We start from the raw sequence: 23,087 nt of genomic DNA on the forward strand, positions 1-23,087 counted from the left end.
AGCATTCCGCGTGCGAACGATGAAATATGAATTGCGGCACGTAGTGGGCCATTAGCTGCTTGAGAAAAGAAAGTCGACGGAATGCTGAGGGACGGTAATGAGGTAGAATAAAGAGCGAACTAATTCGAAATTTCGTGCGCGTCACCGACGGCGATCGACCGGCACGCTTGGCGCGAGAAGGGACGAAGAAGCGAAATGGAAATGCCGGGACGCGGGGCCTGTTCAACATTCTAAATATTTTAAAAGTTCAACTCATTTGAATTGGAACATCTTTAGACGTGTCTCTTTCTCTACCTCCTGCTCTTTCTCAACTGCCTTCCATCCATCGACTGGATCGTCGCGGAGTTCTCTGTACTTATCGCGCTTCCTACTGCACTGTCAGCCGTCTTCTCTTCCCGACCGATTGATTTAGATTCTCGGAACTTTTCGCGAAACTCAAGTTTCGTCGCGAAGACAGTCTCCATGACCGCAGAGAAAACGGCTCGTTTAGGTCGCTTATGCGTAAAAATCATCGCCGAGCGCAGAATGCAATGATTTAACATTTATGTGATGTCAAATGTTAAAAGCGTTGATACCAATTTGGCAGATATTTATTGATAATAAATTCGGCGTTTGTTTGTTTGTTGCTTTTTTTGTGAAAAATTATGTGCATTTGACTTTAACCGTGTGAAGCCGTAGTTCACGCAACGATAATGTAATTTGCGAGGCGCGATGGAAAACCATCGAATGTCACGATGTGTTCACGGTTTCAGAACGAATCAGTCGCGGGCCATCGATTCTTTGTAGCTGTTAGGGCTTAATTCAGCCACGTAAAGCCCAGCCAGCAGGTAAAACCGATAAGGCTGACCGATTTGCTGCCCTAGCGAGAAAAATCCGCTTATTCGTTCGCGCCCTTGCGAGAATCTATGCCATGTTATTCCGGTTGGAATATGGATGTGCCACATTCGCGAGTCGCGCGAGAGACGACGTCGCACCATTCGCGTATACGGATTGGCGAAATTCGCAGGAGGCGTGTACTAACTCACCTGGTCACGGTTGGCGTGGAAGCGACCCCGGGGGATCGTGCTGGATAACTCCGTGGACTTCCTGACATCAAGTACTCTGCAACACACAGCGAAACGTTTGTCCTTAATGCTCTGCTGCATAAAGTCACACTTGGCGATCGAGTAACGCATCCGTTTTGCACCGGTTAACGGCGATACGAACGTCGCGCCGCTTTCCAAAACTACCAACCGCGATTACAAATACCCGCAAACACTTAACTTTAACAGCGTCGACGCGACGCAACGATTCTATTCAAGACACATTATGAGCGTTTCAAGAATCAATGCAACAATCGTAATTTTAATAATTTCGTCTGACAATTTGGGTGAGCAGATAATTATTAATCAAAATTGTGTTCTTCAATTAATTCGGCAATGCTAGATATTCCCTGCATCATTTCTGGTCTAAAGTATAATATAGCGCAAACAGAAATTCTTCAATACATTCCGAGCGTGTTCCAATTTTCTGTGCATTTGATTCATGGCTGCTGCATACTGTGGCATTTCGCTGAAACATATGCCGCCGTAACTACTGCTTAATTACTTAGACAGGTAACAGGATCTGCGGCGGACGCAGATATTCCTCTACTCTCAGCAACTTGACCTGTGTCATGCGACGAGATAATTGAGTTTATTAAACGCAAGTTGTTCTCGTATTCGCAAGTGCTTTAACCCTGTTTCGACCATAGTACTCGCGGAATTATTTAAATGGAACGATCAAAACGGATGCGTGCTTACACCGTTTCTAATTAAGTTTCTAATCTTAGATTCCTAAAACATGTCCTGAAAGCGATTAATATGGCGTAAAGATGAAACACTGGTTATCACGCCACCACGCAGAATTGAGCGTTTTAATTAATCGAAAACGTTAAGGGTTTGTGTTAAAGATGTGTGGACTACGCGAACAGACAAATCGGAAGAGTGATAAGTGCAATCGTCGAAGCGAATTCGTAGAGGCCCTGGTATCAACGAGTAGCGACGCGCGCGCATGCATAATTAATTTTCAAACTTTCTTTTCTGCCCGATGGCAGGCTGACGTTGCCATTCGATTTAGCCTTCGTTCACCGTGCGTGGTCTCCGGTCTGTCGGTTCGTAGCGTCATGCATATTCTAGTTGATGGGTCGTCGCGAGCTGCCTTCCTTTTATCTGTATAGTTAATGCGTTCATGACTAATGTAACCGTCAGTGACGTCCTGCTATCGACCACAGTCGTCTGACGCTCGCCTTGCAAGCCAGCGCGAGATCGCTAAATCTCTTTATCGGATAATGCTGAATATTTTCTGTCCGTAAACGTCATCGACGACGAATTCTTCCAGAACATTTAACCGTTGTGTACGCGTTTTTATTGTGTACAGTTGATTTTCATTACATACACGCGAGAAGCATTTAAAGAGATATCTCCTTCCATTCATCCTCACTCCGCACAAAGATAATCAATCGGGATGCATTCTATCTTTTAACAGAAACGATAACAAGCCCTTTTTTTTCGGGCAATTGTAACGCACAAAATAAATATCTTCTCTGCGTTGGAAGAGAGATTTTCACACAACGCGAGAATTGGCTATTGAATCAATAACGAGGTTGAATATAATGGGAGTTAGCGAGTGAGTCTGGAGGAAGCGGTTGCAAAATAAAAAATAACAAGGATAGTTTGTTCGTTCGTTTACTTTGATATACCGACACTACATCGGTTTTGGCCCATAAGGTTCTTCTAAGCACCGCTTTCGCCCTCTTATTTCTGCAGCAATTTGTCACTGTCTACGCCCCGAGGATCTTTACTTTATACGCTGGATTCTTTAAGTATAACTCACTACGCACTGATAGGGAGCATCATTATATTGTTTCATATCGATTTTTGTGTTTATATATTTATAGTAAAGTATTGAGTCTTTTTTTCGTTCAATATAATCAATATATGGCGAGTCTTTTGTATTCAAATTCTACAACTGTCTAATGTTTAATCGTAACTATAAGCGCGTTCACACGGATCACGCTGTTTGCTGTCAGCGTTATTGAATAGAATGATACAATGGGACTGACAGCATGCTCCCTGAACGCGAGTGCAAAGTACGGCGACGGACGGCGCGACGCGGCGCGGCGCGGCGCGCGGCGTGCAACAATTCGTTTGATGGCGTACGCACGAAAGAGGTAAACGCGTTCGCGCGAAGCTGTCGCCGCGCCAATCATAAACACCACCGATCCAACCTTAGACTGTTCACTACCGAAATCTGTAACACGGGATTGGACTCGTTGTCATCGACACGGCCGTGGCCTTGCCATTTGTCACTCGCAAACTCAAAGGCTCGCTCCCAACACACAGGATGTAACGTTTCCTTTGTAATTCTGAGCATAAATTGGCGCGTGTCAGATGCGAATGAGTCGATTCCGTTGAACCGCGCGCGTTGGTAGGTGGATAGGTTTATAGGTACAGAAACCTCTGTCGGCCGGAGAGAGTCCTGACAGCTGGGAGCACAAAGCGACGGGTTCATTCTCGCAGGGCGAGAGGTTGGTTGCCAGGCTGCCGAGGCTTAGCAGCCATGTCGGCTACCGTTTGTTTCGTCCGGTAGTCATGGTGATAACACGGAGAAGGTGGGCGCAACTGATCGAGGGTTCTCCGATATCTCGCATATTTTCTAGCAGCCACCCTCTCGGCGAAAGCGACGCTCCTGGCTCGCTGGACCACCCATCGAGAATATTAACGCCCACGAAGGGATGCGCCGCATGCCTCTGTCAGGGTACTTTCGGAAGAAATAAGCTGCGCCGAGTTGCAAACGTGAATGCAGCGAACATATCCTCCGACAATACTATTGGAATGAGAGTAAGTCACCATTGTATAAAGATTTACTATATCTTCATATTGACTTCTGTAAGAAGACAGTAACTCTTCTTTTGTAAGTGCGCTAACAAGAACGCAAAGATTTCATTTCATCGTAGAAAAAGTATGATGACTGACTATGTCTAGATTTAAATAATTCTATAATTTATTAATTAAATATATGTTTGTCAAAATTAAAATTGTTATTTTACAAGATTTTGATAAAAATCTTCTATCGAAGCGTAGTTAAATATAATTGTTCATAAAGTAAAATGCGATTTTTATTGAACATCATTATTACAAAGAAATTGTGATATTATTCCGTCAATCTCTCTTATATTATCTAGACTTCCACATTTTTTTGTGTGAAACGTAAAAATCTTTTGCGTAAGCTAAATATCCTTGTCGAAGGAGCTCGACGAACGATGCGATCAAGTTAGTAATGAGCGATCATTATCGTGTAGCGATCCTTAAGAGAGATTTCAATTCCTCTTTTACAGTCGCTCCGATACTTCCGAAGTCTTCCTTCATTAGTATTTGTTTCGGCTGATTTTAGAAAAATTCTCTCCGAAACGAGCCGCTCGTCTCGGCAGGGTAACGATCGATCTACGTTCTATCTACGGGAACTGAAGTCTGGCCGACCCATCTTTCCCTCGAAAAAGTGTCATTATCTGCTAATGGCGCGGTAGCAACTAGGTCGATGCGCTTGGTCGGTTAATGACGTGACTTTCGCATTTTGCCGATGGACTGTACCGATTTTATCTATGTACTCCGATTTTACCTGATGTCCTCCCGGAGATTCGCAAGCATCGCGACCACTCTCCCGGGCGCGGTGGTTATTTAAGGGTTAAGGTCGTTTTTATTGCGGCGCTGCATTCTTATCGTGTTACTTCGTTACTTCCATAGGGTCCATTCGCTTCAAGGCAAAATATCTTCAAGAGCTATGCGAGAGACAAGCTCGCGCGAAATATCTTCATGTAAGAACACCGCTGACCCAAATACGTCGCCGTCAGAACATCGTCAAAGAGAAACGAGCATTATCGCGGTTACGATAAGTGGACTGGAAATTACGTAAACGAAATTAAGTAGGCAATGTAAATCCTATCGAGATAATCTTTTCCCTCGCTCGAAACGCTGAAAGAGCCGACTAATAGCTCGCCGAAAAGCGCGCAATTTAGTAGATCGAATAGCATTCTCGGATCGAGAAGGGCTTCTCTTCGTAATCGAGGGCGTACGGTTGACCTGTTCTTTATTTAATCACTGCACACGGCTCTCCTAACGAAGACAGGTGAGCGATGTTTCCAGATGGAAAATCGAGCATCAAATAGAGACGATCGAACGAGGTCGTCAGGGCCAAAGACAGAAAATGTTGGCGAATTCGGGAAAGGTAACGGAAGGCAAGAGCGATAACAAAAGTGATAACGAAAGTGATAGCGCGGGAGTGACAGAGCGTAGTTAGAGCGACACCCAAAAAGGGCCAATGAGTGGTGGTCGTAGAAGGGGTAGAAACATAGTTAGAAAATGGAATTTGAGGGTGAGTCGAGGCGAAGCGAGACGAGGCGAGACGAGACGAGACGAGGGTAAGGACGAAAGGCACGTAAAGACAAGAGAAAAAGATCAGAGATAGGTACGTAAGTCCCTGGATGGAGTGGATACAGTTGAGTCTGAGGGTTTCTTGGTTGTTGGGTGTTTGGCTGTCGGCCAGAGAATCTCTGGAGCGCGACGGTTACCTTTTTCTCCGTCGGGAGGTCTCTTCGACCTTATACGTACACCACAGTGAACGTACCGTCTTTTCGGAATGTCAACTGTATAAAGGTGCGCAAGTGTGCGGGTGTGTGTCAGCATATATCCGATATGTATCGGTGGAGGTATGGTTTGTGTGTGTGCGTGCGTGCGTGCGCGCGTGTGTGTGTGTGTGTGCGTGTGTGTCGCGGACTCACAAGCCGTACTTTCGAAAACTCGTCTACTCTATATCTCTATACTCTGGGTCTAGATCGGTGCAACCTTTCCGCATTTTATTACTCGTATTCTATTTGACCTTACACCTTGCATGTTGCTTAACTTCATGTAATGCACCGCAGTCACAAGTTAAGATCGCATCGCTCATGCGATCTAAGGCTAATGTAGTTCTTTGATCGACTTTCCGGTTTTTGTTTCTTTTTTTTTATATTGCATCTCTCGCAGATGAATTCTCGGAGATTATGATATATCGCAAAATGAAGTTATATCCTTGCACGAGCGCAGAGGCATGTTTTGTTTCTCGGCTAAGATCAATGGCTTGCGCTCTATCGCTTCGCGTTATGCGAAAAATCAAGGGAATAACTTTTTAATTTTTCCCGCATCGCAGACTAGCCGTCCGTATTGTTTCGCTCTCGGCTCAGAAGATTGAGCTCTGTTCTACTACGTGTTCCGTGCAATCATCTATCATCTGTCCGCGCAAGTCGTAAGTTTTTTCATTCACTCCGCTTTCCGATGCCGCGTGTTGCAACATACATTCTTATATCGCCAAAGCGTATAACTATATACTGAGAGTCATAAACCATAAACGTCGAGACATTCGTAGCTGCGATCAAACGGCCACGCGAGAACGCTCGATTCGTTACAAAAGTAAAGTATTACGAACGTTGAAGATAATATTTCCAGAGATTGGACTTGGGAGATTCAGCCATGGGGAAGGTGCATATTTCGCATTTCGCCAAAATAGTTCGTTGCGTTCGAGAATAAGAGAATGTTATGTCAACAATGTCGAATTTTGCCGGCCAAGCTTGATACAAAATTCGATATCATAATGTACCAGGCGACTTATCGAGAGATCAAAATTGCTCGCAAACAAACCGTAAGTAACGTACGCGGACAAAACAAAGTGAAACTAATTTCACGAGTGTACAGTGTGGTGAATCACGAAGAATGCTGTAATATTCGTTTTACTCTTTACTTTGCGATCGTAAAGCGAGGCGGATATACGCGCGTTTCTACGACACTTAACTGATGTATAATCAAGAGGTGAATACGAACGTAAGTGTGCGTAAACATAAGGGTTGATTAACGATAATGGCGATGCGGGACAATTTCCGATAGCGCCTGTCTCTCGATCGCGCGAGGGATACTTTGACAGAGAAGGGGGGGGGGACGGACAAACTGTCGGCACATTGTGCAACGTTACGAACGCTACGGGACGTTGGACGTCGGAGGTAATCCAGGGGGATGCGTGCCCGAGAATTCTGATCAGCGCTTTACCTCTTATAGATCCCGCCAATGTGTTATTACTGTTAACACCTCTACTTCGTGTAATGCCGCGTACATCATTGCTCCGACGACAACGGCGCCCACGATCTCGGTCCGCGAACGTTCGGTTTCGATGATACGCCAATAGATCCGGCCATCATTATTGCTTTCATTCCAGATGTCACACACGCGCCGGGACTGTCTACGTTGTTTTCAATAAGGCGATAACACTTGCGAGATATCGCGCGAAAACGGTAGAAACTCTCAAGAAGATATTATAAATCGCGTTTTTGGTATCCGACGCGGATTATAAAACTGGTGGAAAATTTACTTTGCACCGAGCAGCCCGAATAAAAGAATAGAATTATAAACAATTGTGAGTTTCATGTTCTTTAATATGCCGTTATTTAGTAAAAATTTGTTGTAAGTCGAGTCCGGAAGAGAAGATCGGAGCTCGCTGACACAAAAGGTAAGTTGGCATTGCGTTCCGTTTATGTATTTATGGCGAAAGAAACAATGGAAAAATTATCATAAAATATCTCTTTTACAGTACTGCTTCCAAAGTTTTATTTAAATCAAGTAATCATTATAATAAAAAAGGGAAAAATCTATTTCAAGAGAAAACGAGTAAATTTTCAAGCGTTTCAAAATATCGCATTAACGTTATTAGTTAAAGAAGTTTCTGCTGCCATACAATATGTTACTTTAAATGATAACAGTAATTTGTGAACAAATAAGTAAATAATGGAAATCAAACGTATAGGAAAAGGTTTGTTGACTTGTATTTAAGACAAGCTTACATTTAGTTCACGCGCGAGTGAGAAGTGAACATTCAATTATAACTTAGCTCAGACAAAATGCTTTAGATTTAGGCTGCGTTCGCTTTGGCGCTTACAATGCTTTAAGCATCGTTTCATCCTTGTTATTTATCAAATATTACACAAGAATAAATGATACAAGCCCTGTAAGTGCCAAAATGAATGTAGCCTTAATATTTCTCTGTTGAAATAAACTACATTTACTATAATTCACATTTGTTTTTCTTTATAGCATCGTTTTGCTATTCGATCATCCCAAGGCACTTCAAAAGATAATCTTTAACCAAGAATTACACAACTCTTTACTTTAATTTAATATGGAATTTGCTGTATAACCAACTTGCCATCAGAGCAAGATCCAGCATGTTCGTATTTTACTTGTTATGCAAAAAAATAAGTTTCGCTATACTTATTATACAAAAAAATAAACTACACTACTTCGTAGTATATGTATATAGAATGGTTCCCAGCACAAAAATGCAGAGAAAAGTTCTCTCTATCACGTTAATACAGTTTAATCATAATAATTGGTTGTTTAAAATGTTGAAGTTATGAAAATTGTGCTAGCGAGCCCCGGTCTCTCCTAGTACGCCGCTATTGCATCAATTTTCATCCCTCAAAATCATGTAGGTCATAATGACTTACAATTAGTTCGATCTTCAAATTCATGGAGAAAGGTAAAGGCAGTACCATTAAAAGAAATACTGTCTTTGAGACTATTTTCTCTGTTTATCAAATGTGTTTTTTCGATCATAGTAATCATTCGGGTCGTCTGTTATCATTCAGAGCAAAGTTCTTATCATAATGTCCTGATTTTCTTCGAAGAAGAGCGAATTTATCGCTTTGCTTTGAGCAATCTCGACTTGTCCTGATCAAACGTCTGCTTTCGCAAACATCTCGCGGGTATACTCGGATCACTCTAATGAATGTTTGGTGAAGTCACATGTGTCATCGACCGTTCTCGAAGATTCGTAATACACGAGAAGAAAATATCAGCGATATTTATTGTTTAGTAAATTTCACATTTGATCATTTATATTTTTAACAAATGTTATTGTTATGTATTGCAGGTTGAAGAAAATCAGATAAAAAATCTCTCGGTTATCGTTCACCAGAGAAAGTATCGTTAAGTAATGTCACAGTTATTTCGAATATTCGAACACAATTATGAAATGGTGTAGTACAAAGAATAATAAATTGATGATGATCAGAGTCGATACAAGTCCTCACTTATCCTCCTTGTGATCCTTACTATCTTGTACAAACCATCGGTGTTGCCAATATCTAGAGGGTTGATCTCGGCATGGCGGGTAATGAATGTTTATTAGGGCAGGATCCGTTGACGGATCTCCGTAGACTCGAGACGGATCGATATGCGTTGGTCTAGACGTTCGTGCCTCGAAATAATTGGTTGACTCTGATCCTGCATTCTGTGTTCGTGAGAGGTAAACATTTGCGATTGCCTGCGCTTCAAATACGTCCACGTACCAACATAAATCAATAAAGCTGCTCAAAGTCATTTAAGGTATTCTCGGATAGTAATGATTTCAAAACTGAATTTTCTTTTTGACTATTTTCTGATATATCTTTGTATATATGAAATTTGATTAACATTGTAAATCGTATTTGTCATCGTATTTGTTATAATTCTCAAATCTATAAATTTGCTCTTTTTAGATTGAAAAATCTATTTAAGTACTAAATAACATTACCTATGAGTCATGTAACTTTTCATAAATGTCGATATACAAGAACAACTGCATTTGCATAAATGACAATATCCTACATCGGTGTCTGATGTTCGCAATTATGTACCACGTGGAAATAGAAGTAGCTAAAGTTTAACTAGCTTCGCAATGGAATGGTCTCGTTTTCTTCATCAACTCAAATTGCGGGAATTAGCTTCTGGCCCCTGTCCAGATTACTTCTGTATTCTCTACTGCGTCTTGTCTCATTTGATTTGATGTTAGTTTTGATGTTAATTTTGAAAATGGTGAACGAGCAATAAGTAATGACAAATGTTTTTGAAGATCTCTCTCTCTCTCTCTCTCTCTCTCTCTCTCTTTCTCTTACTAATATCAATATCTCAAAGAAAATTTTTTTATGATATTCAATTTTTTCTTTTCAATATAATAATTTACGTAACGCAGCATATTAACATATTTAATTTCACTTTGAACGGGCAATATCATCGCGCTAATGGCGTAATTATCCGGTAATGCTTTAACCGAGGGACGGATAACGCATCGGCCAGAGTAGGCAAAATTACAACGAAATTGCAGCGAAAGAATTGATACGTAGCGCGTTAAATTCAGTTTCACGGTAGTGTCGGTGTGCATTACGGCCAGCCGAATTTCTCGTATCTGACCAAATTCGAGTGACCAGGGGGATAAATTGTTGCACGCTTTTCGCAGAGCGGCTGCCGGAGAATTGTGCATTTGCGTCACGTAACCTGTTTTACGTTAGCGCTTTTGTTCCGCATGAATCTTATTAGCGCCAACCATTTTACAGGAAATTGAGTTAAACAGTTTTCTGCATTAAAGCTTTCGCTTTCCTTTCGGGTCGCTATTGGCCTACAGGAAGTCGTGCAGAAGATCGTGATTGGTGAGGGAGAGGGTTAACATATTTCGTTAATTTCAACTGCCGTGTTCATTAAACGTTTCAAAGAGAAAGCATATATATAGATTATGTAACCTCTTTGTTATCACTGTCATTTGTCATGATCGGCTTATGTATCAGAATGCACACGTTACGTAATTCAATTATTACATAACAAAGTTCAGCTTCACAAATATCAATCAGTAGATATATTTAAAGGCAACGATTGTAAAAAATTTGATTTTAAAACTTGTAAAACGTGAACAAATTTTAAAACACAAGTTAAAATCACTAACTGCGGAAATTTTGCTATTATTTTTTATATTTAACGTGTCTGACAGCATAGAATTATAGAACGCTGAAATATAGGCAAATAATTTTGTTCGATTAAATGGATCGATATAATGTTCAATAAATGCAATGTCTGGCAAGATATTGGATATAATTACTTTATATAACAGGGTTCGTCGTGGATTAACTTAGTTTGTGCTACATCCCCCAAAAAACAAGCGATATAGTTACTGCCTAACATAGTTATATTACAGTAACATGTTGTCTAAGTATATATAATGCACAGGATAATTCCTATCATCTTCATAAACCGCACGCACGTATTGATCGTAACGCGAATATGCGTGTATACAGGGTGGTCCGGAAGCATACTAATAACGGAAATGTATTTCATGATTAAAGCTTTGGTTCTTTTTCAAAAATTTAAATAAAGATTTAATCCTACGGTTAATTAATATTAAAGAGACTATTAAGTGAGTGCGAAAGTCTTGAACCTTTCTAAAGAGATAGTGATGTTATTCGTGTTAAATATATGGCTGATGTTACGCGAATTACATATTGTTGAAAAGGTAACGTAAAAAAACTGTAAAAGGTAACGTAAAAAAAGTAGGTGCTATTTCAGTTATTTACAATGATATTTTGTATCAGCAAAGATAAATGTAAGAGAAAAAGAATATTAGCGTGCAATTATAATGTACGAGTTTCGGAAGGGAACAAAAATAGTAGATGCTGTAGAAAAATTGGAAATTTTCCAAATTTATCACAAATGTTTCTTACAACTTCCTTATTTGTTCCTTTCCGAAACATGTACATTGTAATTAAATACAAATATCCTTTTCTAAGACTCATTTTCGCTGACGTAAAATAACACTGTAAATAACTCAAATAGCACTTTTTGTGATGGACAGCTCTTGGCATCACTTTTCCAACATATAATTCACCGTAGTATCTACCAGCGTTGATATCTACCACTGTAACAAGAGCAACGCCAAAAAAGAGCCGAGACCTTTGTGTATTGACCCAACATAATATATCCAGATAAATTGAATTTCAAAAGCATAATGACAACAATTTTTCTTGCAATAAATTTTGCTAAAGTAAACTTTGAAAAAAATATTTGCAACGCTGTTAATAGACCATACTTATTAAAAATGTAAAAAGTCAGATATGATGGGCGCCAGTTAATTCTCGTCGATTAATACGCTTTTAGGAAATACATATATCTCTGCTTTCAATATCCACGTTTTTATCGACTACTCTATAGCGCGAATTCGTGAAATTCATATAATAAGCGGCAAATATATGCAATATGATTTTTGTTTGCCAAGATGAATTCTGCCAACGTTGCACAACGAGCAATAGTGGCATGGAGATGGAAGAGATCGAGCTTGAGAAAGGGATGCGAATTGAAAGACTCCACTTTAGCATACCCGACCCCGTTCTTCCCACCTCCAAACACTGGCAGTTCTGCTACAGTTACAGTTGCAGTGTGCGACTATGTGGGACGCAAAGACGAAGTCGGGGAGAAACGGGTTGGCGCGTTTTTATTTACGACCTCGCCCAATGAAATAACGGCTGCGAAGGGGCGTGCAATTGCCTTCTCATCTCAGCGACCCACATAAGCGCTCATTGGCTTTTCCTAAAAACGTTAATTGCTTGGTGTTAATAAAGAGTAAACTCCGACGTTTCGTCCACTCCGTAATTGCGTTCTCGTTTGAATTCAACTTAAAAAATAAATAAATAAATAAAAAAGAAAAATTTTACCGTTGTGTCTATGATTCGCGAGTTTTAAGAATGTGTCACATTTCAAACTATAACTAAAAATTTTAAAATTTTATAAACCATTCTATTATTACGTTTGTGTATTTGTGTAAAGTTTTAGTATAACTCTTTTATTAATTTAAGTTTTTTTCATTTTTTGCTCTTAAATCTTATGAAAATCGTGTTTTATTGTATTTATTTACAAATTTAACAATGTTTACTTAAACAAATAATATTACAAATTAAATAAAATTTTCTACTCTAATAAATATTTGTGCAAAATTTTATTTATATCCACTCACTCGTTTAAAAGTTATTTATTTTATCTAAAATTACAGAAAAACGAGGTCATTTTTGCTAAGCCATTATAAGCCAAATTTTTTTTTACAGTTAATTTCAGAACTAAAATTTGAATATTTACGACAAAATTTATTGTCGTTGATTAAGAAAAAAAAAAAGAAACCTAAATCTAAAAAGCTTACAGTTTTTACAAATTTTGATAATTTTTAGTCAGTACTGTAGAGTCCAAATGTTCTTAAATTGTAATACGATTATCCCAAAAATGATGAAACAAATCATGCGATAAAATTATTTATCGTATGTTTGCGCATCGTTCGCTAGGAAGATTGTGACGTATCGCATTATGAAGAGAGAATTCCGAACATGTACGTCATTCGCCGAGTTCGTCCGTAAGCACCGCTTTTTGAGCTAAACGTCGGAGTTGCCTTGTCCGAAACTTTTCGACCGTGTTGTGTCGCTTAGACAGGCAGTAGGGGCAGCGAATTATTCGACGCTCACCGACAGACTGTCATGGTTGTTTGCCGAAGTGAATGTAGAACGATCAATGTGAAGCTTCCTGTCCGCTGATGGCTGCACCGTTAGCCATTAATGCTCTCATCGACACTCGGACTGTTCTATTTTTTGTTCCCCCTTATGTACTTACCCCTCATGTGTAAACTTATTTCATATGCTTTTACGTTATTCAAGCAATTTCTTTAAAATTTTTTAAAAATTTAGTAACGTTATAAAATATTATAAAATAATATAATACAAATTGTAAAGTTGAACAAACAATTAATACATTATTTGTATCTCATTTATTATATAAATCAATCTATTAAATAAATTGGATTTTTAATAGATTTATTGGATTTATAAATTCAAAATAAAGACTTTGATTATATAAATAAATTGTGAATAGATGTTTGTGTAATAATCACAGTTTAATAAAGAATACAGATTTTTTATTTTTGCAATTTACTGTTAACGAACTGGAGATGATGATAGAGCACGAATAATACATAGCAATAATGGCGCTCAATTTATCTTGACAGAATAAACAAAGGGCAAATCATGAGAGGGAACTATTATCGTAGCTGCAACGTTGTATTTACGCAACTATTATCAAATATAATTCTATATTAGATAAAAGATTTAACTCTTTTTTGCTCTTTGCCGTACTATTCTTATTCAGGTAAGTATTCGGTCATATTTTCGGATATTATAGCTACTATACTCTTAATTATTTGCACATAATTATAATTTGCAACAAATATAAATAATATTAAATATATCCTTAAAAACAAAAAACGCTCTAGCATTTAAATCGCTTGGAACTCTTGAAAAATTTGAGTGAATCCGAATTCTTTCACAGCTCTCTTGAACATTTTTCCTTTTCTATATCGATGCACCCTGCTAAGCAATAAGCGGGGTTGATCGATTTTCCTGAATTCAATTAGACGCGACATATTGCAGATGCGGATCGTCGACGCGGGTGGTCCATGCCTCGATTTCGTCTCGAGTCGCCTCGCGGCCGTGAAAACGTTTACACCATGAAAAACACGGTAGAATGCCGCCTCCCTCCACGAGATTGCATTAATTCCACGCGCGACACGTAACCCTAGCAATAAAGTGGCGTAATTGCCGATGCGCCTGTGCCCCTTTGAGCGCCGAGCAGGAGGAGGAAACCCCCATCGGCATCGAACGCGGAAAGTACGCGCGATGCATGCGGGGGAAAAGGGGTCATCGACGTACAAATCCACTCCAACATATCCTACACGCAGGCAGACAGTGGGTCGACTTATGCGAGCCACGTGCACCATTCTAATTTGCTTACGAGCTACGGTCTTAAAGCACAATGCGCCACGGGCTCCGGGAATACGTGCGTCGGTCGGCCGTACGGACAATGCACAATGTGCCCTACACTTTCGCCCCCGCATTGTTTCTCGAGTTCGCGAGTCCAATGATATCGCCATAGTTTTGTCATCTACGTCCGCACGATTGCGGTCCATTCTGGTTAACGGAACTAATGTAAAGCGCATGAGAAAGGATGCGAATAACTTATTTAACGATCCAACTCGCGAACGGCAGTAAGTTTGTTTTAATCACCCGACTATATCACAAATTTGCACTAGTTACTTAAGAAACTTTGCTGGTTTTAAGAAATGTTGAAAGATATCGAATTATCAAAAATTAAGTACGCTCGACTCTTCTTTTTTTCTATAACAAAAACCAAATATTACAACCATTATAATAATAACATGGAATGTAATATACATTTGCATACTAAATATTTTTGTATTTAAAAACAGTTTACAAAGAAATGAGCAATTAGCGTTTCGACTACAATCCCTAAGATCAAATCGAGTGAGTCGAAATGTGGTCCCAAAGTTTTTGAGTTGAGACTAGCACTAAAGGTTTTATTTCATTCTCTCATTTCGTCCGTAACGTATCTGGTCCAATTTAAATTCCAAGTAAGACCAGCGCGGAAAGCCCGAAGGACCTAATATAATTCTGAATACAAGGGGGCACCCGGTACGCCTGGGATCTAACTTGCATACATTTGCCAAATAGGCACGTTAACGTTAAGAATAGCGTCTGCATGCCTTCCCGTAACAAAAAGAACGAATATATTTCTCGTCAAATATATATTATATTACGTTACAGCGTTACTACGTATGTAAATTAACTGTCAGTTTATTTATATTATGGAAATATCTCTTATTTCAGGTAATTAATTGTAACGAATCTCCTAATGAAAGTACGATTAAAAATTATTGAACCGATACATGTATAAACCGCAATAATGCGGTAACGCATATGCCTTAAAGCAAAATGAAATTTTGTTTTGACTGGTAATTCTGCGATGTTACATATCGATCGGATCTGCAATGCAGATTACGATATTCGAGCATGTCAAGTGAGCTTTGCAGCTGTATGCAGTTTTGGGAAATTACCTTTTTGATCCAAGTCATGTTTCTTAATCGAACATATATTAAAATCGTCTATCAAAATTGTTCAATTTTTAGATATAATCTTCGACATTTCGTAAAATCACAAATGCATGAATAATCGGAGATAGAATGTTAAAAGAATCGTAATTACGTATAATAAACATGCGTTAATAAAAGTTCGTAAATTATGCGTTGAAAATTGGAGCATATGGTTGTTAACTACCGAAAACTTTACTTTTATTATGCAAAGTTAATTTGGCACGCTCGTTGCGTCGTTCTACGCAAGCATCCTCTTTATTCCGTACGTACCAACACGATCTATATCTTCTTGCGTGTAGTAGTGATGCATCGTTGCTGCTGGGTCGGCTTGCGGTAGCAATTGAATCACACGGGCGACAGTTTATGGCCGTACGATGATCATCACGACCAATACAGCGGTCACTTTACTCTGCTATTACTCACTTCCATCTCAAACAGTCGCGCAGGCCACCCATTCGCCACTTCCGGTACGGTATTGTTCCTACAAGTTTGGCCGTGCGCAGATTCGCACAGATGTATGTGCACGCGTACACACGCGTACGGCGCTTGATCCTTCGTGCGCGATGATGCCCCTTCGAAAATGGCGGAATCCACGTGAACGCGGGACAAGGTCGACGTCCGTACAAGAGAGAACACGACGAATGTAACGCGATCGTCCGAGCGTACACTTGACAAGAAAAAGCTCACTGCATGCGCGTATTTGGGCGCGGGCGTTCACCTCTCACATTTCGCGCCATGACTGCTGTGCGCGTGGTTACGAGAATCCTGCGCTACGAAGATCAACGCGTAAAACTTGTTACGTCGCAAATTTTTTTTTTTCTATTTTTTATCTCTACGATCAGCGAAAAATTGGATTTTCGTGCCAAGAGAGTCTCCGAATAATTCACAGCATACGATTTATCAAGTCTCTCGTCTTATGTAACGCGGATCTTACAAGTACGAGGAACGATGACTTCTCACATGATCGTAGCACCTGCTAATGTCCCTGTGAGACGTTGACCCGATTCAAGGTTATGACAGGAACAATTGGTCCAGAAGGTAGCGCCAACGGCTCGTCACAACGGAAACGTCGATGATGCGGTTCTCTCTCCGGAAGAAATGGAGAGTGCGTCTCACCCTTGACCAAACGTGTCTCACGCACTGCACCTTCTTCCGCCCACTCGTTTTTCTTTCCCCTTTTTTTACCGGTCCAACCAAGTCAACAACAATAGGGACACGGAGTAAAACGACAAGCCCGATAACATTGTGGCACAACGCTCCTTCGCAAGCCGATTCTGCGCAGAGTGTCGGTCGCACATTCGGAGAGGCCGACAGCAGCCACGCTACACGAAGAGGATGTCGGCGATCGTGGCGCCATCCGCGACGGGAGGGGCGTCGGTGGTCGACTCGGGGTGCACGCCGACTGCCACCCCCGCGACATCCCATCCGCCGCCACCTCTGCCCTGTTCCTTCGCTCTCATTCTCCTCTCGCTCTCGCACCATCGTACTCCCGCCGCTCCCGCAACCCCATCGACCTACCGTCTTCCCTGCCGACGTACCCGCGCATCCCCCTGCCGCCACCTTGCACCCTCCGTTCCCTCACGCTATCCCGCTCGCTCTATCGTGGCAGCCACCACCGGCTGCGGTATCGATTGGCCCAGTTGTCCCTCGTCAGAGCACGGCAGTCGCTCCAACATCCGAACACGGCCCACCACCGCCTTCTTCACCTTCATAGCCATCTTCACCTGCCGCTCCTCTCCCCCCCCCTCCCCTCCTCTTTCCTATCTCCTGCGCGTTCATCTCTTTTTCGGCGCGCGGTGATACAAATTGCAAAAAGGTATTTCACGCTACTGTAATGCGGCAAGTTGGTAATGGGCAGATTTTTACGACTATCACTTCCGCCGTCGATCAGAGTGGCATGTTTTTTATCGCAAAGGAGAAGCGATTGTATTCGCGAAAAGGGACTTGATATGATGTGAACGGTAAAGGACGATAGATTGGATTAACGGTCCATCGATTGTTTGGATAGCGGAAGGGATGTTTTTATGACGTCGCGAGAACGCGTAGTATTGATTAACTTCGTGTGGATGATCCCCGAAACTGATAAGAAAATAGGATTAAAAAGCTGCTTCTTCGTAATCCTGTTATCATTAGGGTGGAGCGGCAAAAATTTATGTGATCAATTCAATACCCAGATACTGGAATAATGTTATTCTTGCTTGCACACTGACAGAAAGGAGGAAAATATATCTATAAGATACTGCTGTCATTTGAGATACCAAGATATTTGTAAAGCTCTTAATTAGCGAAAGATTCTTAAATTCTGGAATTTTAATTCTTAATTAAACCGTCTTAAATTAGCCAACGATTAAGTTAGATAAAGCTTGGTTCGACCTGTATTTTCCGATATCGGGCGAACGGTAAGAAGGTAAACGAGGTGCCATCACGGAAATACGAGCGAACAGAGCAATGTTCGTCGGCGGTCGTGAGTAGAGCGTGGCGGAAAACAGGGGGCGAGTATAAGCGACAAAGGAGCCAGGCATTATTATATGGCGAGGCTCTGAATGCATGACAATGCCAGGCTCTCTCTCTCTCTCTCTCTCTCTTCGTCTTCCTCGTCTCTGCACCCTCTTTGTCTCCCGGTCGCGCTCTCGGTTACTCCCGCGGGCACCGCTCAAGCACCGCTGCGGGACCATCGTTTCACAATGCTACGCTAACAAGGTCAGCAATTAATGAATCGTTGGCAATGCGCCGCCAGAAAAATACGCGCATCCAATGGGACCGGTGTATCATTAAGAAGGTGGTACGCCGGGGTATGCCGTTTCATGGATCGCCGCTTCGGATGTTCCGACATTAGCAATCAGCGGCCTTTGAAAGACTTTGCGAGACTGAATACAGATACGAAAACTGTGCACGCAGCTCAAAGTTACTTCGTTTATTTCAGTATCTCTGAAAGAGAGATTACGCTGTAATTTGTGCGCGGAATAATTAGCAACCTGCAGTGGTACGAATTCTAATTAGAGTGTTGATCGCAGAAAAATAATTGGCACTGATATTATACACAAGATGTTGGAATCAACAAACGTGGTGCAAAATTGAAACAATCAGGTATCACTCTTCCATTTTCATCGTGTAATTTTTGCGTTGGCGCGCGTGAAAGGCAATGCGTCAGTAACTGAATATTCTTTTTATAGCCCGTTCATACATTGCTATTATCTGTTCCACGCCAGATATATTTTTCGTGAAACAGTTTCACATTTTCGAGTAATCCACGAATAAAATTGTCAACGTTGATTCGTTAAAGCTGCGACTTTATTTCCCGATCACAGAGCGGGATATGGTATGAAGAAAGCTTACGAACGAAGAGTATCTTTCGAAAAATGATCATTTTACAAATAACGTAGAAAAACTGTTAACAAGGCAACTTATCGCTGGATATGCATACAATCTCATTTGAGATATAATGACGTTGGACGATGCATCTTACTTGTTTTTTAACTTCACCGCGTCGGGAAATTAAAAGAAACGGTAAACGTTCTCTCCCTGGACGGGAGATAGAAAGCCAGTAACCAACTATCGAGAAAATCGTAGAATTTTCCCTCAGGAGTGCCGCGTTCAAGAAAAGTATATACCTTGAGGGCTCTTACAACGCACTTTTATAGAACGTAACGGCGAGCATCGGTGGGCGGTAAGGTCGAGTTTTAACCTTCCCAATCTTCAGATTGCTTAGCTGCTTTTAGTCGAAGCACTTTTTAGCCAATCACGCAGTAGCACTCTTTGTTGCATTCACCGAGTTCTTCTAGTATTTACGGCAGATTGATCGAAAATTCTTCCTTATTTTTACAGCAAGCAGCGATTTTAAACACAAGCCGCACACAAATATATAGCTCACGATAGTTAAACTTATTCGCACATATTTTTGTGCGCCATGGAAATTCAAGTATTGAGCGACGTATTATTTTGAACGTTATTGATCGTGTGCGGCAGACTGGTCGATTTTTCCGAAACAAATGTTGATTTGTATAGTCTAGCGCGGATGGGCGATTCTGAAGATGTTTGAATGATGAATCCAATATCATCCTGGGTTGGGTCGCGGCGGAAGCGAAATACACCCCCGGGACAGAAACCGTTTCCCTAAAATAGACCAATGAGCCGTCCCTGCTCCACATACATCAGGGACTTTGGGGCCGCGGCATGTGTGCGCGCAGCGGAGCAATGCATCATACGTTACAGATTGGTTTTACGTAAAAGAACGCCAATATAATGGTGTGGATGTTTGATGCCGAAGAGGGAAATGGTTGGAAAATAACGAAAGTAAAGCGCCAGCTATCCATTGTCGTGCATTGTGTCCCATTCGCGCGATTTTTTATCGCTTCGCAGCTCCGCGTTTCCATGACCTAAAACCGGCCAGCCTAAAAACGACCGACGCGGAAACTTGAAATCCCGGTTTACATTTTTGAAAAAAACTTGCTCCCGTGACCTCCTGCAAACATCGTTTTTTTTCACGCTAATTTTAGCGTAATGCAACACGCAACGAGAGAAATATAGATAATATTAATATAATAAAAACGCAAGTTAGAGACATTATTTCAAATGAGAGGACATTAGCGCGGTATTAGCGTGACTTTTAAATATGATGTTAAATAAGTGACACACAGTGAATAGTGAATAGCATGTCGTCGCTTCACCACAGCCGCGTTTCTTCGCGCTATAATGTTTGCAAAGATATGCGCCCTCGGAAAGCGACCCCCGTCGGCGAACGCCGAGAGAAGTACACAGTCACTAATTACAAGGGACACGAAATTACATAACTTTCACGAGGTTGTATATTCTAATTTGGCGGATCGTTAAAGGTCGGTCGGCTTATGCATATTCATCAGACATTTTTTAACGACCACCCTCCCCCCCCTCCCTCATTTCTACCCCGGCCAAATCCAGAAGAAGCTACTTCGTATGTCGTACGCTCTAATGACCGTTTTGTAAATTAATGACGGGTGCGCGGCGTCATTTCACGGTTGATGGCGATATTACGGCCGGTGTATAATACGTCTACGCGGCACCTGCAATTAACGCGCGCGGCATTGTTGCACATCGATGAACGTAAATAAACGCGGTAGTATACATATGTAAACGTTTCTCGTTATGGCCTACTAGTGGAGGCTTGTGCACATGTAATTGCCACCGTATACATCGTTCGTTAAATACGATTCAACGATTGTAGGTAAATTATTTTCCTGGTTCCTTTCTTATACTTTCTCGCTCGACCGCGGCAATGAATCTTCTTCGTAAAGAGAGAAAAAATTTATCTTACTATTCCACGGAAATATATTCTCATTCTATTAATTTTATTAACATTTAGAAGAGATAATATAAGCATCTGAATAATTATTATCTCACAAATAATGACTAAATTACAGGCTCAACATTTTTATATTCTTTTAAAAAAATAAAAATATCAATTTTAAATGTCCAAGATATATGGAATTTAAAGATGTAAACTAAAAATTAAATAATCTCGACACACACACACACACACACACACACACACACACACACACACACATACACTCGATGAACATAACTATTATTTTCCTATGTACTATTATATGTCCTATCGTGCCAGTCAATAGCTTTAATCGACGGAGGATACCGTTTATCGCGTTATCGTGCCAGCGCCGGTCGACCTAAACAGCATTTTAACCTGCAATTTTCCGTGAATACACCATTGATCGCGCGAAAGTATCCGGGTTATAAAATCCACGACAAGCAATCCGCCGGCCGAGGCTATGCCGACAATCAAATTTTCCGGCGAGGGTCACGCCGAGTTGATAGGGCTGGTTAAATCAATAGATCGAAACTTTAAGGCGAGCCATGGTCATTTAATTTCACCGAACTGGAAAGGTTCTCAGGTGAATCCAGTAGCGCTTGTAACACCGACAGCGCTGTCGATGAAAAGTTCTTTCCAAAGGCAGACAGGAGGAAAGTGGACGAAGAGGCAAAGAACGAGAGCGCATCCACCGAATCACAAATGAGTTACGAGACTCGATTAAGCATCTCCTCTAGATGCATTATTAAGGGGCGGAAGAGCAAAGCAGGGAGTTAAAGAGAGAGAGAAAGAGAAAGAGAGAGAGAAGAGAAGAGTGTAGCTGAGCTAGCTAGAGGTACCTAATGGGTTGTAACTAGTGTGTGCAGCGGATTATATCTTCTCGGTCAAGCCGGTACAAGCTACTATACGTAGAAACCTCTAGTGGATGGGTGTGAGAAAGATGGAGAGTACAAGAGACGATGAGAGTGGCGAACCGTTAGCTAGATAGAGATAGAGATAGAGAGAAAGAGAGAGAGAGAGTGAGAGAAAGGGGGAGGGAGAGAGAGAAAGAACGCAAATGGGGTGTGGGAGGGAACGGAGAAAGGGCAGGGAGAGAGGCTTAACTCGGGACTTTATGAATGCCCGACTGCAGCGCAGGAGTTCAGGTAAGATAAGGGCTTTCTGCACCCTCTTCATCCCACCGCCTCAGGGGCTACCGTGTCTATGCCTCTCTCTTCGTCTCGTCGAAAACTCTACATCGCCACCAAATCCGGGCAACGGTTTCCCGGGCACGCAGCTACTCCCTCGCCTATACTCACGTTCCGACCGCTTAACGCCAGATTTCGCAACTTCTGCCATGAGACAGAAGCCTCATTAATATTCGAACGGCGATCTTTCATCGTACCGATGCTACTACGATCTCGATATAATGCGAAATTCCGGCATTATCGTAATGAAAACGGCCCTTCAAATATGTAATATGCTAACCGTTAATCGAAATCTTCGTCAACTGAACAGAGACTATGTCGATCAATTGACTTAACTTTGTATGCCGTTTATTATTAGTGAAGCGCTATAAAATCCAATTACTGCTGAGTCAGAAAACCCAATGTTTGCCCAACATTAAACAAATCGTTTCATATTTTGATAAAATGTATTATGTATAAGAAACTATATACATAACTCGTCATATCTTAAACTACAAATGGAAATAATAAAACAAGTTAATAAATCGTTTCCATACATATAAGTCTTCTATATAAGAATCTTTCGATCACATCTTCGATCACTACTTGCCGATGGAAATGAGGTCACGATAAAAACATGGATTGGAGTTTAGAAACTTAAGGCACACTGTAATATCGCGCGAACAATTTGGATCAGCGCTATAGGCGACGAACTTAGCAGAGGACTGGCAAAATAGCTCATCGACCGTCCGATACGTCTCATTTCGCGCGAGAGTACCTATAACCTGGACGAT

At 41.2% G+C, this 23,087-nt stretch overlaps 1 protein-coding gene across 7 annotated transcripts in view; it reads right to left on the reverse strand.

The window, feature by feature from the left end:
- The window catches only part of LOC105196443 (teneurin-a), a 480,887-nt gene that overhangs the window by 183,189 nt on the left and 274,611 nt on the right, over positions 1-23,087 (reverse strand). For 6 of the 7 annotated variants that reach the window (XM_039446048.1, XM_039446047.1, XM_039446051.1 and 3 more), the window contains one exon: positions 1,026-1,101. In XM_039446048.1, the coding sequence (XP_039301982.1) occupies positions 1,026-1,101 (76 nt within the window). Of the gene's footprint in view, positions 1-1,025; positions 1,102-16,092; positions 17,124-23,087 lie in introns of those variants that run through there. The other variant, XM_026136510.2, reaches the window with a different exon arrangement.

The sequence above is a fragment of the Solenopsis invicta genome, chromosome 2 (genome assembly GCF_016802725.1).
Source record: "Solenopsis invicta isolate M01_SB chromosome 2, UNIL_Sinv_3.0, whole genome shotgun sequence".
NCBI classification, from domain to species: Eukaryota; Metazoa; Arthropoda; class Insecta; order Hymenoptera; family Formicidae; genus Solenopsis; species Solenopsis invicta.